Source organism: Chiloscyllium punctatum, chromosome 5 (assembly GCF_047496795.1).
Source record: "Chiloscyllium punctatum isolate Juve2018m chromosome 5, sChiPun1.3, whole genome shotgun sequence".
Lineage (NCBI taxonomy): Eukaryota > Metazoa > Chordata > Chondrichthyes > Orectolobiformes > Hemiscylliidae > Chiloscyllium > Chiloscyllium punctatum.
The window spans coordinates 15,968,842-15,986,221 of NC_092743.1; the positions used below are offsets into that span (position 1 = coordinate 15,968,842).

General features: G+C 44.2%; 1 protein-coding gene across 1 annotated transcript in view; it reads left to right on the forward strand.

Annotated features, from left to right (window-relative positions):
• Window positions 1–16,664, forward strand: part of mppe1 (metallophosphoesterase 1) — a 60,791-nt gene extending 44,127 nt beyond the window's left edge. Inside the window, 4 exon segments of the mRNA XM_072569826.1 lie at window positions 1,093–1,167; window positions 6,373–6,495; window positions 8,865–9,005; window positions 12,035–16,664. Of these exon segments, the coding sequence (XP_072425927.1) occupies window positions 1,093–1,167; window positions 6,373–6,495; window positions 8,865–9,005; window positions 12,035–12,208 (513 nt within the window). The 3' untranslated portion in view covers window positions 12,209–16,664.
• The last annotated feature ends 716 nt before the right edge of the window (window positions 16,665–17,380 follow it).

Below are 17,380 nucleotides of genomic sequence, written 5' to 3' on the forward strand. Positions count from 1 at the left end.
AAGGGTGTTGTTGGTGTAGGAGCTTTTGTATGGAGGGGCTGAACAGGCTGGGGCTATTTTCCCTGGAGCGTCAGGAGGCTGAGGGGTGACCACATAGAGGTTTATAAAATCATGAGGGGCAAGGATAGGGTAAATAGCCAAAATCTTTTCCCTGGGTTAGGGGAATCCTGAACTAGAGGGCATAGGTTTAAAGTGAGAGGGGAGAGGTATAAAAGGAATCTAAGGGGCAACTTTTTCACACAGAGGGTGGTATGTGTATGGAATGAGCTGCCAAAGGAAGTGGTGGAGGCTGGTATAATTATAGCATTTAAAAGTCATCTGGATGGGTATATGAATAGGAAGGGTTTACAGGGATATGGGCCAAATGCTGGCAAATGGAACTAGATTAATTTATCTGGTCGGCGTGGATGAGTTGGACCAAAGAGTCTGTTTCTGTGCTGTATAGCTCTATAACTCTGAGGGTTAACCCCCACCTCCCTCTGACTTCCCTCCTCCTCCTTAAACCTATTAACCCTGTCGACTGTATTATCATCTCTTTATAAAGGGCTCGTTGTCAGGTGTCAAAGGGATTTCTTTGTTCAGCTGCCTGTGCTGCTACCTCACAAATTGCTTGCTCCTTCTACCCATCTCAATCACTTTCTGGGCAATCAGGTTCCCTTCCTTGCACCCCCACATCTGACCACCCTCAGGCGAGTTGCCATTGGAAACCGTTGCATCGCTATCACCGTTCCTGCCTCCTTCAAGAAAAGCCCATTGATGGGGCCTCTGTCCTTGCACATGGCTTCCCCTCTGCCCCCATGTCCAAGTTCTGTGTTCCTGTCTGTGCTCCTTCCACTGCACAGATCCGTGACCATTCCTTTTCCAAATTCCCTGCTCCAAATGTGAGAAAATGTTTGGCAGGTGGTTGGAGATTTTGATCCTCGTTGGGATGGGCCCTATAAGAAATGCGAGTTTGATGTCTATCTGATGGGGCAGAGGATACTCTGCAGCTAATCATTTTCCCATGACTATTGTATTCTTTAATTCTGAAGGTATAAAATTACCTTGAAAAGGTGATGGACAAGATTGACATAACAATCTATTTGTCAACAGCTGGATCCAAGCCATTCTAGTGAGAACTGTAAAGGAAAGGAGATATTCCCACCATCTGCTCCCATCTTACTCCAGGTAGGAATCTGAGTTCATTCATAGTTTTGACTTATTTTTGTTAAAGTGGAGGGTACCAATTAGTATTTGACCTCCTCTCGAATGAGTAGATATACTTGGGCAGTGGATAACCCAAGTTAGATGAGAAGTTGGCTGAAAAATGAAGCCTTGTATCGAAACATGGAGAACAGGAGTAGGAGTATGCCATTCTGCTCTTCAAATCTACCATGTTGTTTAGTATGACTGTGGTTGATCATCCAACTCAGCCCCCTCTTCCTGCTTTCTCCCAATATCCTTTGATCTCTTTAGCCTTAAGAATTATATCTAAACTCCTTGAAAAGATTCAACATTTAGCCTCGGCAGTTTTCTGTGGTAGAGAATTCCTCAGACTCGCCACTTTGTGGATGAAGAAATTTCTCCTCATCTCAGTCGGAAATAGCCCACCCCATATCTTTACACAGTGACTCGTGGTTCTGGACACTGGTCATCACGAATATCCTTCCTGTGTTTACCCTGTCTAGTCCTGCTAGAATTGTATAGGTTTCTATAAGATCCTCCTCATTCTTGTCAGTTCCAGTGAATATAATCCTAATAGATCCAGCCTCCCTTCATACGGCAGCCCTACCACCTCAGGAATCAGTCTGGTAAAGCTAGGGTGGGTTAGGGAGTGAGGTGAACAGAGTTGGATGGCTCTGTTCTGAGGAAGGGTCACCAGACCTGAAAGGTTAACTCTGATTCTCTCCACAGATGCTGCCAGACCTGCTGAGATTTTCCAGCAACTTCTGTTTTCGTTAGGGGCTACCAATGTTAGCAAACTTTGCAAGTGATATAGCCATTTGGATACAGAACTGGCTCAAAGGTAGAAGACAGAGGGTGGTGAGGAAGGTTGTTTTTCAGACTGGAGGCCTGTGACCAGTGGAGTGCCACAAGGATTGGTGCTGGGTCCTCTACTTTTTGTCATTTACATAAATGATTTGGATGCGAGCATAAGAGGAACAGTTAGTAAGTTTGCAGATGACACCAAAATTGGAGGTGTCGTGGACAATGAAAAGGGTTACCTCAGATTACAACAGGATCTTGACCAGATGGGCCTATGGGCTGAGAAGTGGCAGATGGAGTTTAACTCAGATAAATGCGAGGTGCTGCATTTTGGGAAAGCAAATCTTAGCAGGACTTATACACTTAATGGTAAGGTCCTAGGGAGTGTTGCTGAACAAAGAGACCTTGGAGTGCAGGTTCATAGCTCCTTGAAAGTGGAGTTGCAGGTAGATAGGATAGTGAAGAAGGCATTTGGTATGCTTTCCTTTATTGGTCAGAGTATTGAGTACAGGAGTTGGGAGGTCATGTTTCGGCTATACATGACATTGGTTAGGCCACTGTTGGAATATTGCGTGCAATTCTGGTCTCCTTCCTATCGGAAAGATGTTGTGAAACTTGAAAGGGTTCTGAAAAGATTTACAAGGATGTTGCCAGGGTTGGAGGATCTGAGCTATAGGGAGAGGCTGAACAGGCTGGTGCTGTTTTCCCTGGAGTGTCGGAGGCTATGGGGTGACCTTATAGAGGTTTACAAAATTATGAGGGGCATGGATAAGATAAGTAGAAAAAAGTCTTTTCCCAGGGGTTGGGGAGTCCAGAACTAGAGGGCATAGGTTTAGGGTGAGAGGGGAAAGATATAAAAGAGACCTAAGGGGCAACTTTTTCACGCAGAGGGTGGTTTGTGTATGGAATGAGCTGCCAGAGGATGTGGTGGAGGCTGGTACAATTGCAACATTTAAAAGGCATTTGGATGGGTACATGAATAGGAAGGGTTTGGAGGGATATGGGCCAGGTGCTGGCAGGTAGGACTAGATTGGGTTGGGATATCTGGTCGGTGTGGACGGGTTGGACCGAAAGGTCTGTTTCCATGCTGTACATCTCTATGACTCTATGACTCTATATGATTACAATGTGAATGGGTCAGTTTACTAACACTACGCTGAAGGAGCTGGAGAATACGATAAAGCTGCTAAGGAATTCAAAACAGATCCAGGCAGTTTGTGCCAATGGACCTGAGCTATGGAACGTGAAATCACAGTAGCTAAGTTGTATGGTCTTGTATTTTGGAAACACAGGCTCTAGTTTCTGAATAGTGCTGAGCCAGGGGACATTTTAAATGAGAAGGCAAATACTGCAGATGCTGGAGATCTGAAATACAAATAAATAAAGTGCTAGAGTGGTTCAGTGGTTAGCACAGCTGCCTCACAGCACCAGGGTCCCAGGTTCGATTCCAGCCTTGGGCGACTGTCTGTGTGGAGTTTGCACGTTCTCCCCTTCTCTGTGTGGGTTTCCTCCAGGTGCTTTGGTTTCCTCCCACAGTCCAAAGATGTGCAGGTTAGGTGAATTGGCCATGTTAAATTGCCCATAGTGATAGGTGCATTAGTCAGAGTGAAATTGGTCTGGATGGGTTACTCTTCGGGGGGTCGGTATGGACTTGTTGGGCTGAAGGGCCTGTTTCCTCACTGTAGGGAATCTAATCTAGAGAAGCTCAGCAGGTCTAGCAGCATCTGTGGAAAGAGAAACAGTGCTAATAGTTCCAGTCTAGAATGACTAGGAAGTGTGCAGGTAGATAGGAGAGTGAAGAAGGTGTTTGGTATGCTTTCCTTTATTGGTCAGAGTATTGAGTACAGAAGTTGAGAGTCATGTTTCGGCTGTACAGGACATTGGTTAGGCCACTGTTGGAATATTGCGTGCAATTCTGGTCTCCTTCCTATTGGAAAGATGTTGTGAAAATTGAAAGGGTTCAGAAAAGATTTACAAGGATGTTGTCAGGGTTGGAGGATTTGAGCGATAGGGAGAGGCTGAACAGGCTGGGGCTGTTTTCCCTGGAGCATCGGAGACTGAGGGGTGACCTTATAGAGGTTTACAAAATTATGAGGGGCATGGATAGGATAAATAGACAAAGTCTTTTCCCTGGGGTGGGGGAGTCCAGAACTAGAGGACATAGGTTAAGGGTGAGAGGGGAAAGATGTAAAAGAGACCTAAGGGGCAACTTTTTCACACAGAGGGTGGTATGTGTACGGAATGAGCTGCTAGAGGAAGTGGTGGAGGTTGCAACATTTAAGAGGCATTTGGATGGGTATATGAATAGGAAGGGTTTGGAGGGATATGGGCTGGGTGCTGGCAGGTAGGATTAGATTGGGTTGGGATATCTGGTCAGCATGGACAGGTTGGACCGAAGGGTCTGTTTCCGTGCTGTACATCTCTATGACTCTATGATTGGAGTTGAAACATTAACTACAGTCCACACAGATGCTGCCAGAGCTGCTGACAATGTATGTGTGTTCTGGGGTGGATGATGCATTTGTAGAATTAATGGAATATTCCAACACAGGAACAGGCCATCGGCTCATCACATCTTTGTTGGCATTTTTTATCCAGACACCATCTATAATAACCCAAATCCTGCCCCTGTTCCCTTTTATTATTGCATTTTCTGTCCTATCCTCTAGAACTGAACTTGAGCAGTTCCACTCTGTAGAAATTAATAAAACAATTCTGTTGACGATAAATTAACAGATAATCCATCAATCTGAGGCTGAGGCACTGATTAATTTACACCCTCAATACTGCATTCCCTATCGTCACCAAGGCGTAAGAAACACATCCAACACGTTTACAGTGTAGAGCAGAGCCACAGGATAGAATTATAAATAAAGTACAGGAAAACCTGCCACTTTAGCCTAAAGAGAAGGTAAATGGGAGGGGAGCTCTGTGGATATACCAAGTAGAATAGAGAAGGTTGTTCCAGTGTTCTCTCTCAAATTGAAAGGATTTGTATATGAATAGGTCAAAGGAAAGTTAAGGAGAGATAAAGAAAATAAATAATGATGTGTGATTGACAATGAGAGAGCACAGACTTAAAATCAGTAACAAAAGACATAAGAGTGGTATGTGCAACAACCCAGCAGGTAGTTAAATATGCGGGCAGAGGCAGTGTGTTGGAGGCAGGTTTGTTCAAGGCATTCACAATAGAACTAGCCTGTTCGCTGCAAAGGAAGAATGTGTAGGGTTGTGGAAAGAGCAAGTAGCTCATTTGAAAAGCCGGTGTGGACGTGATGAGTGGGCTGAATGGTGTCCTGTGCTGGAATAATTCTGTAAAGTTCAGAGGAGAGAGTTTCTCTTTGCTGATGATACCACACTCGTGTTTCATATCAAGGACACCATCAGTGGCAGGTGGGCAGACTCTCTCACACCTTTAACCATCAGCCTCAGGGCACCGTGGCACAGTGCAGGGCACTGTCAATGCTGACAGATGGGTTTTGTGGCAATGTGCCTTCCGAGGTTGTTGATCGCTGCTGACTGTGGAGCCGAGATAATACAAAGCTATCTGTCACTCGATGCTGAATCCAATCCGTACATCACAAGAACTGCAGCCATTAGGTCCAAACAGAACAGGAGAGTGAGAAGCAACAATCAGCGAACTGTGAGGGTACCAACCCTGTGGACTCACCACTCTCCTGTGCAGCTGGGAGAGGGTAGGGGCTAGGCCAGAGACAGACTTTCCATGTGGAAAATGTATCCTGGTCACCTCTTGGAAGGACAAGGTCACTACTGGGTCTTGGATTGTGCTGATTCCACTGGCTGTCCCTCCTTGCTGAGCCCAGTGTGTTTACATTGGCTCACTCACCTTGTGGCCAGTGAGCTGGCCACTGGTGGATGGCCCCCTGGGTGTCAGTGCCTCCTGTACAAGCGAGATGTCAAGGTGGCAGGCGTTGACTCTGACCTCTGGGAGAGAGTTGCCAATGGTTGCATCTGGGGGCAGGGGAAGCTCTTTGGAGATGAAGCAGAAACGCAGGGTCCAGAGGACACAGAGGTCAATGAATTATACACCTTCTCAGCCGCTGTCCATCCTCCGTGGGGAACACGCTGTGTCAGGCAGTGGTTCACCTCACAGAATGACAGGCTGCCCCCCACCACAGTATTGAAGCAGACCACTCAGCCCACTGAATATACGATAGTGCTCATGCTCCATACTAGTCTTCTCCCATGTCATCTCAACCCTTCCACACCTTCATCCCTGGAATTTGTCGAAGTTCCTTTGGAAGCTGCTAAGGTACTTTAACCAGCAGTTCCTATTCTAACCACTCTTTTAAGTCTGCAGCGTCTCTTATCTTTACCAATTTGTTCAATAACTCTGGAAGATACATGGAAGTGGTTGTATTAACAGTTTGTATTGCACTCTGCCAGCATTATCCTCTCTATCGTGTCAGCGATGAGGAGTGTACAGGTGAAGACTCTGCATCTCCTGAGGAGAAACAGCTGCTGTTCCGGGAGAAGTATGACACACTGTCTCTTGAAGCTTCCAAAAAGGTACAGAAAGCATCACCTGTCTGTTTGGTAAATGTCACTGTTAAACCAGGGCATCTGGTGTGGCTCACTCCCCTATATATGGCTCAGTGGGTAGCTCTCTGCCCTCTGAGGTGAAGGTTGTGGGTACACGAGAGACATGAGAAGCTGATGGCCCCGGTGTGGCACTGAGGGAGTGCTCACTGCCAGATTCAGCCTCTTTCGGATGTGACGTTAATCTGTCCTCTTGGGTGGATTTAAAAGATTGCAGGGTGTTATCACAAAGAACAGTGGCAAAGATCTGTGATCATCATTTTTCTCTCACCAGAAACAGACTGAGGGTCATTATGGAATTGATATCTCTGGGATCTTGCTATGTAAATTAGCTGCCTTGCATCCTACATTTCAGAAGTAGCTGGACTTTATTGGCTGATAGATGGCCTGAACTTATAGCATTACTTTCTCATTGCCTTTTGTGTGATAATTCAATAAAATCCTGTATCTTCACAACTAACCAACAGAAATGTGTAAGAAAGCCGAACAGAAATACATGATTAGGAACCAACCAAAGACTTAATTCTATCCTTTAACTCCTGACTGTGGAACTACCTGGAATTCTGTTTCCCAATATCTCTACGTGATTCAGAAATACAAACTGGTTTACATTTAACTCTGTTCCAATCTGTTAGGCTCCCCTATACCTGGAGAATAGAGAAACTAATTCTTTCTTGCCAGATAATCGAGTCAGAACCCACATTACTAGTCATACACTGCACATACTTTACCTCATGGGGAACCTGTTCTCAAACATGCCTAGTAGATTTATTTCATGATAGGCACAAAGTTTGATACTTAACAACTTAATTGGATGGGGGCAGCTCCAGCAACACTCAAGAAAACTTGACATCTTCCAGGATAAAGCTACCCACTTGATTGGCACCACATCCACAAGCATCCACTCCCTCTGCCACTGATGCTCAGTAGCAGCAGTACCATCAACAAGGTATACTTGCTGAAATTCACCAAAGCTCCTTAGATAGCACCTTCCAAATGCATAAGCATCATCACTTAGAAGGGCCAGGGCATCAGATACATGGGAAGACCAAGACCTTGCAAAGTGCCCAGTCTACTTCAGATAAGTCATCGCACTTATCATTCTGACTTGGAAATATATTGTTGTTTCTTCAGTGTTGCGTCAAATTCCTGGAATTAACTGCAGCAGAATCTCTTGTTGTGTCCAGTTGCCCTTGGTCATCCTGCTGTCTCTGAGATTCCATCAGGTTTAATTGTCACATATACCCAAGTACAGGAGTATAGTGAAAGGTGTTTAGAGTCGCCACTGTCTGGTGCCATATTACAATGCAATAGTTAGAATTAAAACCAAGAGCTGAAATTAAAGAAGGAGGCACAAAATAAGGTCCAACAAGCTCTTTATACAATTTTTGGCTCGGGCCTTGTGCCATATCATATGAAAGTTTTAAGTCACTGGATTGGCCTTTGTCTCTCCATGGAAGATTGATATGGTCCACACTATTGCCACTGTGCATCACCAGTAGAGAGAGTGGGTGGGAGCCAGTCAAGTGGGTCAGCTTTTTTTGGCATCATATAGAACTTGAGTGTTGTTAGAAAGAGACACATTTTGTTTTTGTTTGTTTTTAAATTTATCTTATACCATGATTTTATGGCTGGTGGCCTCAGATTGAGGCGTTGCCATGGAGAGTTTATCAGTTAATGATGATAGACAGTTAACTGCCCAGCTCTGTTTAGATTTTAAACAAGACAATTGCCTGTGATTGGTGAAAGCATTGCCCTGAAAAATAAGCCAGCGAATGGCTGTTTCTGATTGTATTGGGTTGAAATGGGCACAGAGTGTGTACGTGTTCTTTGTGTCTGCGGAGCTCTTTAATAAATTAGCTTCTGGTACCCCCAAGTGGACCAGACCGCAAACCTAACTGACAATCCTGAATTGGTCATTTTTCATGCACACAATTAACCAGCAAGTATTGTCTAATTGCAGATTCCCATCCAATATTGAGACTGCATCATGGGTTTTGCAGGGGGGGGATGGTTGAGGACAGTCAGTATAACGCTTGTGATAAACAGCTGAAGGGATATGATGTTCGATACAACCCACCAGTCTTTGGCACATATAGCCTACACAGCTGGCATCGCACTGGCACTGAAATCCTGTTTGCGGTGAACACCACTCATGTTGTTACTGCAGCTTCAGCCATTGCTCAAACGTTTCCGATGACTTATCTGAAGTAGACTGGGCACTTTGCAAGACCTGGAGTTTTAGTTTAAGAGCCATTCATGATTTTCTGTGATATAGCGTGGTGCCTCCCACATGTTGAGGTGCTAGTGGTGAGTAACCTCCACCTGTTTACTTCCAGCTGCTTTGGTGGTTCTGTCCTCGGCTGATCCTCAGTGGCCACACCCACAGCAGCTGTACGGTGCTACATAATGGACAGCTTCCAGAGATCAGTGTCCCATCCTTTAACTGGAGGAACCGAAACAACCCCAGCTTCCTTCTGGTAACCTGCAAGTTCAGTGTGTTTTATTTTGGTTTCGACAGCTGGTGAATCACTCAGCAACCCTGGGACAGCATCTGTGGAGAGAGAAGCTGAATTAATGTTTCTGCTCAGTGACTTCCATCAGAGTCATTAGAAATTAGAGATTGAACAGGGTTTAAGCAAGTGCAGGGAGCTGGAGTGCAGGATGTACTCGGGATGGGGGCATCTGAAATTAGAGGGTATAGGTTTAAGATGAAGGGACAAGATTTAAAAGGGACCTAAAGGGCAACTTTTTCACACAGAGGATGGTGTGTGTATGGAAAGAGCTGCCAGAGGAAGTGGTGGAGGCTGGTACAATTGCAACATTTAAAAGGTGTCTGGATGGGTATATGAATAGGAAGGGTTTGGAGGGATATGGGCCAAATGATGGCAAGTGGGATTAATTTTGGATATCTGGTTGGCATGGATGAGTTGGACCGAAGGGCCTGTTTCTGTGCTGTACATCTCTGTGACTCTGTGTGATTCAGTGACAAGGTATGATTGTCTGGTTCTGAGGAAGGGTCACTGGACCCGAAATGCTAATTCTGATTGCTCTTCACAGATGCTACCAGACCTGCTGAGCTTTTCCAGCAAATTCTGTTTTTGTTTCTGGTTGTATGGTAATGGACTAAGCAAAGAAACAAGAGTCAGATCTAGAGGGGGTGGAAATTTTGATAGCACTTGCTGTGCAAGAACGTAGTTTTTGTGATGTTAGTGTTAAAGCCAGAAAGACTCTAAAGTACTTAATGGAAAGATGAGATGCTGTTATTCTGTTTGGAGCAGTGTAAGAAGTTGAGGTTAATATCTCTATTGTTTACACCTAGAGCAGACACTTCCCACACACATGTCATCAATAACATGGAGATACATGTCACACACACACACACACACACACACACACACACACACACACACACACACACACACACACACACACAGCCATGTGGTGTGTTGGATCTCCATTATAAGTTATTTGTGGCACAAAAGCAGGCTATCCATCCCATCATGTCTGTGCTGATTGAGCAGGAGCTGTCCAGCCTGATCCAAGTTTCCAGCTCTTGGTCTTTAGCCTGATAGGTGACAGCTCATCCTGTGCATATCCAAGTGCTTTTTTTTTCAGTCCAGTGAGGGTATTCCTTTGTCTCTACAAGCCTTTTGGCAAGTTCCTTCACTCTGGCTGTTGATAATACTGTGCGCTGTCTGGGTAATGCTGCTGGTTAATTGTCAATGGATTGATTTTAATTCGACTTAGCAACCGGGAGCTTACCCATCAGTCTCCTCCCTGGTAAGATTTAGACTTTAAAGTGTTGGGGTCTGACGACATCCTGTACAATCACTCCTTTTAATTTTGATTGTGTGGGGAAGGTGCTGTAGCTGTCCTGTTAAAATGGAGGTCCAGAGCACAACAGAAAAGTCAGATCTTAAAAGTTTCCGGGCCCCACACAAAGAGAGAGAGAGAGTTTTGAATCCATTTCTTCAGTCTCCATTCACTTTTGCCATTCTGTAAGATCATGGCTGATTTCTCACTTAATCCAATATATCTCAATTTCCTCCATATCCCACATTCCCTCTGGGTAAATGCAAATCTACCAACTCGGCTTTAAAGTGAGTAATTGATCCAGAACAAATTGCCATTTGCAGAATCCCAGTGAAGAAAATCAAAATCCGCTAACCAGTTCTTATTGCAGCATTCCAGCCGGGAGTTGTGTGTGCAGACCCTGTGGAAATCCTGACAGAGCAGCTTCTAAGACTCCAGTAAGCAATTTCCCCAGCCTGGAATCCTTTGAAAGTCCTGTTAAATTGGAGAATTCAAAAGATGCTTATGAAACTATTAAACAGATACTTTAACTGTAATGTAACATAGTATTCAACAGATTCCTGAACGACATCTTTACCAGACCATTTACAATTATCCAGACACTGAACTGAAACCCCAGCCTGAACACTCTGCCCCCAGGGATCTGAGTGCCTTTTTCCTGACCATTCCCAACCTGATACCCCTCCCCACAGGCTTGCCATCCACCACGATCCACTATCGATGCTGCATCACCTTCCTGCCCCTCTGCCATCTTGCACCCATAGCACTCTACCCACTTGGCACCGTACTCCTTTCCCACCTGTCCCCCTTTCCTCAACCCACCTGGCAGCCCATATAGCTATCATTCACCCCCCACAAAACTGGCATCCCATTCAGCGGAGACGGGAATCCCCTCTTGAAAGTGCAGAGCTACCTTCTTTCGCTTATAAAAATGTAGGGCTGGAGAGATGGCCACCCTGGAAAAGTTGGCCCAATATTTCTACAGTTTTAAGATATACAGGTCCGAAATCCTTTATCTGAAAACTGAAAAGACCTAAAAGCTCAAGGTCTTCTTGAAAGTGCACCCGAGCTGACCTGAAGATGCACTTGGTTTGTGTCCTTTGGTAAAAGGCTTAGCTTCATCTGAATGCACCTTAAAGCAAAGATTTTTCCACTCAATGTGTGTACAGGCCTGTTCAGGTTCAGTGAAGTCATTTTGTTCTGAAGGAGCCAAAGAGCCCAGTAGTGATCCTGATGTATCCTGGTAAGTCGAAGTCTTTTGGTGATTGTTTAATGCCTGACAAGTTTCCTCAGTAAATAGTTGTTTATACCTTATACAAACCGATGCACCCCATGTGATCTCGAGCTGGGTGCAGCCATTAACAGGAGGTTGCAGCCATTCTGAATTATTTAACTGATTTATGAGACAAGGTGACAAAGATTTCCCCACACAGCCGACAGGTTCTGGAATTCCAGCAGATACTGAGGCCTTGATTTTAACCTTATTTGGAGCAAGTGATTAAAAGTGTGCAAATCCCTGCCTTGTTTCCAAAAACCAGAACAGCCGTAGGTGCCGAAGTTTTCGGATGAAGGATTTCTGACCTGTACTTGAACTGTCACGTGAGCCATCTTTGCTAACTGACCTATTGTGATAAATGTTTTTGAGCTCAGTTAACACTAACTTGGAATCTGTCTCTTTCTTTTTCCCCTCCAGGCTAGGATAACTGCGACAGACTTTACACTTGCTAAGTGTTTTATGCCACGTGAAAGCACTGTAATTACCATTTATCTCGCTGCAGGTGTTCTGGCCATCAATCTCCTGTTGTTTCACTTCCATTTCTGGCAGTGGCTGATGCACTATTTAATTGACAAGCACAAATCTACTTGATATAAGAGAACTGGCCTGAATACCAGCTATTTTTGGTTGTGGAGCTTTACAGATCTCCAGAGTTCATGGGAGATGATATATGGATATTCTTAGCATTTTGAGAAAAACAACTATTTTTGAACATTTTTGGATATAATATAAATTTCTTTGAAGGTAACATGTTAGAATCTACACCTTAACGATGAGAAACTGTTCCCGGTTAAGTAAATTGCATTAAAAGTGCCCAGGAGCAAGTTAATGCGAACACCGAGATGGCAGATTTATCTCGGAGTAGCAGCACACTTTGTGGAGTAAGTGGCTTTCCCATTGAACTGACTCCGTGATCCAATGTAAGGGAGAGCAGGAGCCTGCAATATCTTCATACTATCACACCAGCTTCGCTTGAAGTGTTTACAAAGATAAATTATTTAATTTATTAGAATCTCAGCATAAGAATTCATGTGAAGCCAATTTCTGACGTTTTTATTTATACTTGAAGGAGTTAGATCTCACTTTGAACTGTAGCCATAACACAGCAGATTGTACTTAAAGTGTAGCAGTGAACTAATGGTACATTTATTAGACTGTGGGAGAGTGAAGGAATGTTTCCAATATATAGAATAACTGAGTGCTTACTATTACATTTTTGCCAAAGTGTAAATTGATGTATAAAATCACGGTTAGAATCCTCAGAGTTGACATTCGATGTGGTTAAATGAGCTGTCCTGCTCAGATATTGTTGTTGATCAGAAGTTACAAAAGTCAAAAAGTGTGGTGCTGGAAAAGCACAGCTGGTCAGGCAGCATCTGAAGAGCAGGAGAATCGCCATTTCGAGCATCAGCTCTTCATTCCCGACTCTCCTGCTCCTCGGATGCTGCCTGACCTGCTGTGCTTTTCCAGCACCACACTCTCAACTCTGATCACTAGCATCTGCAGTCCTCGCTTTCTCTCCGAAGTTACAAATAAACAGTTTGCAGATAAAAGTTCACATATTACAGGCGGCACGGTGGCTCAGTGGTTAGCACTGCTGCCTCACAGCACTAGGGACCCAGGTTCAATACCTGCCTCAGGCAACTGTCTGTGTGGAGTTTGCACATTCTCCCCGTGTCTGTGTGGGTTTCCTCCGGTTGATCCGGTTTCCTCCCACAGTCCAAACCTGTGCAGGTCAGGTGAATTGGCCGTGCTAAATTGACTGTAGTCTTGGATGTAGGGGAGTTGGGTCTGGGTGGGTTGCTCTTTGGAAGGTTAGTGTGGACTTGTTGGGCTGAAGGGCCTGTTTCCACACTGTAGGTAATCTAATCTCTATTCAAAGTTCTATGATAGCAGACCCAGTAATGGGACATTCAGTGATCACTGCAGCTGCTACCTTTTACACACAATCCCTCACCCAGCCAAATATAGTATCGAGAGCACAGAAACATGTACTAGGCCTCACTAGTCTATGCCATAACTCCATCATCATAGAATGCCCACATTTGGCCAATTTAGTCCACACTGACCTGCCTCCCAACTTCCTACCCTATCCCTGTAACCCTGCATTTATACTTCACCCAAGTTGTGTACTCCTAAACTTCATCTAAGGCTATCGTTCTGTTCCATTCTCACTCACTTATATGTCCGCTTCCCCTTAAATATGTCTGGTAACGAGTTCCACATGCTAACCCCTCTTTTAAATAGAGAAAGTTTTCCCAAGTTCCCTGTTAGGTCCATTAGTGATAGTCTTCTATTTATGGCCTCGCGATCAGGTCTTCTGCTGAATCAGAGGCACTCTGTCTTCCCTGTGAAACCTTTTAATTATTCCCGGCAGTATGGAATGTGGAATGGACGTTGGTGTCTCTGGCTCACACAGACCTCGATAGCACACAGTGATAGGAATCAAGGTGAGATCATTCATTCTTCACTGTCCCATGGTTTTCAGTTTATTATTTGGGTTAACTGCAGCAATCCTGAGGGCAAAGATTTAAAGAGAGACGATATGTTTTTATCATCGTTGTTCTTGTATAGGGCAAACCCAGCAGCATGGAGTGGTGCTGGACAGGAGCTTGCTTGCTGTTCCCCACCTCAGTAAACTCTGGCTTAGCGAATGTCGAAAGAAATCTCAAAGCACAATTCCAATCTCTTTACAGGCCAAGGGAGGAAACTCTGCATTTTACTTTGCCCCTGACACCTGTATTCCTTTTAACTGGTTTGCAGTGAATTAATAAGTGACTTGTAGCCCTTTGACTTTGTAAGGATTGTTTTAACCTGACTTGTCTAGTCCTATTTAGACCTTATATAAGCAGGACAGCTTCTTTAATGTAGAATGGTTCTAATCTTCCATTGAACAACTGTGTCCGATTAGAGTATATTGCTGACTCTTTTATGTTTTGAGTTTGGCTTTTATGAAAAGCACACTTTTTAAAGTCATGGTGTAATATTTGAGCAGCTGTATTATTGGATCCAAATCGGTGGCCTTTGGGTAAATCGCTCTGTTCACAATATCTGAGCTGCACAGTGGACGTTAAAGACTAACAGCTTTGAGCCAAGATGCTACACCCTTCGTAAAAATGATTTGCCAAATCAAATTCCATTCCAAATGTCGTTTCCTTTAAAACTGTGTGCCAATGTCTGCGGTGTATAGGAGCTGGTTTGTGGGATGAGAATGTTTAGGTATCCAGGCCGTGTACCATGATTTTCTGGTCAACGATGGCTCAATTCCAGGCCCCTCTGATGTCATTTCCTGATGCTGGGTAACAGTTCCATTGTGATGGCATCCTCTTGTTTTCGCAAGTGGCCACTCTGCTAGTTTGTAGAGTGCTGCACAGGTCGGCCAGCCCTTAACTGTATTCTTTTAAAGATTGGGAGACTCACAGCAGCAGGAAGTTAGCAAATCCACCCCTGTCCCTCAACAATTGCTACAGAGCACGGAGCTGATTGTCATCATCCAGGTCCAACTGAGTATCAGTTGAGATCTGAAGCCCATGGCTCACAGCACTGACCTATGCACGACATTTGTTAACTAAACCCATTATGGACATTCCAGTTTATTTGGAATCGACTATTGTGACACTTTGAGAAGCACAATGCACCAATGTTTTTATTCAGTAGGAATTCACCAGCATCAGCTCCATCTGTTGAAGCGTACAATAAAATATGTGCTCAGCTAGTTAACAGGAAAGAGAGTTTCCAACATCCTAGTGAGTGCTGTATTGATGTGCAATTCCAATGTAATGAAGTACCAAAGTCTGCATTGATATTTGGTGAAATAAATAATTATCTGGAAACAAAATAGTCTTTTTTGAACACGAGGTATGTGACAAACGTCAGAGGAACAGTGTAGATGTACCTATTGCACTGATTCATCCTCTTACCCCTTTGCGTTTTCTGTGGAGTGATAGAGATATCTGAAGATTACTAATTTTTACATCCTACTAACTAACTTTCAACTTTGCTACCAAAATTCTGACTGCTAGCCCACATCCTTCCTACCCAATGTCACTGGTACCAAGTGGACCATAATCTCTGGGGCTGTTCAGCCTCTCTCAGAACAACAATGTTCTGTAGATGCTCAGTGACAGAAGGAGCTCTCATGGTACAGTGGGTGATGTCTCTGGTTCGGAACCACAAGCTCTGCATCCTGGTCTGACTGCTGGACTTCAATGACCAAACGGTTTCTCCAGCAGAGTACAGAAAAACTGGGCGGCCCAGTTGGACGGGAGGGAAAGATGAAGAGTGAAAATGCAGTACTGTCAAGGGGCTCATTAAGGGGAACAGACAGACATTTCCGCAGCCAGAGATGTGACTGCAGGATGGTATGTCGCTTCTCTGTTGCCAGGGTCAAGGATGTCTCAAGTACAAGAGGTCACAGATTGAAAGTGATTAGCCTGGGATGTGTGGTGGAGGTAGGTTCATATGCGGCATTCAAAAGGGGGTTAGATATTTATTTAAATGGGAACAGTGTGTGGTGGAAGGGTGGGAGATTGGCACTTTCCTGCTGCGACAATTCTGGGGGTAGGGATCAGGTGAGGAATTGTCAAACTGTCCCAGGTAATAGATCCCAGGCTCAAAACAAGCTGTTTTGTTTGTATTTATCATTATTCACTTTTGAACTGATATGAAAATTTTTCTCTGATAACGAAAATTTTTTAGTGACTCCAATCACTTAAGAACCAACCGGGAGATCTACTGTTCAATGCAATGACAATTTGGGGCTTTGCTTGCAACTTTTGGAATGAGATTACTCTTGTCTAGTCTTAACCGACTTGTGGCATTTTATAGCATGTTATGTTAGAAATGTATATTTGCAGTAGGTATAATAAAGTCAAGGTCATCATAGTAATAATGGAATGTAAGGCTGCTCTCTCATTCGAGACGACTGGTGGTGGTTTAATCTGAGAGTCCCACACCTCCGTAGAGGGGAGAATTTGAGAAGGAGAGTCCTTATTGGTAACTTCAGCTAGTACGGGAAGTGAACTCACATTATCCATGATTTGGAAATGCCAGTGTTAGACTGGGGTGTACAAAGTTAAAAATCACACAACACCAGGTTATAGTCCAACAGGTTTAATTGCAAGCACTAGCTTTCGGAGCGCTGCTGTGGTGCTCAGGTACAGGCTGCAGAAGCAGCGCACCAAAAGCTAATGCTTCCAATTAAACCTGTTTACTATAACCTGGTTTGTGATTTTTAACTTCAAATTATCCAATTAATGTCAGAGGGCTTAATTCTACTATCTGCATTCTCTTCAATTTGTAGGCTGCATACTTTTAATTATGGAAGAAAGAGCCTGTATATAGTCAAAAGCAACAAATACACAGAACTGATACTTAAAAACTTTCCACCTGCACAAACATTTCATTGATGTCCACAGTGGATTTCATACATTCGCCAAATGCTCCTTTCTGACTGTGCTGTCTTTCTGCCAGCTCTCCCCAGTCCCTTCAAATTAACTATTCATCTGCATCATCTTTTTCAGACACCAATTCCCTTGTTAAAAGCTCAACTGAAGTCCTTTGTGTGTGTGTATGTCTGTCTGGAGATGGGGATTACCACTTTTCACATCCTACTCGTTCACTTTCAGCTTTGCTCTCTAAAGTCTGATTGCCGGAGCACACCCCTCATTCCTACCCAATGTCACTGGTACCAAGTGGATCACAACCTCTGGGGCTGTTCAGCCTCTCTCAGAACAAGAATGTTCTGTAGCTGCTCAGTGATAG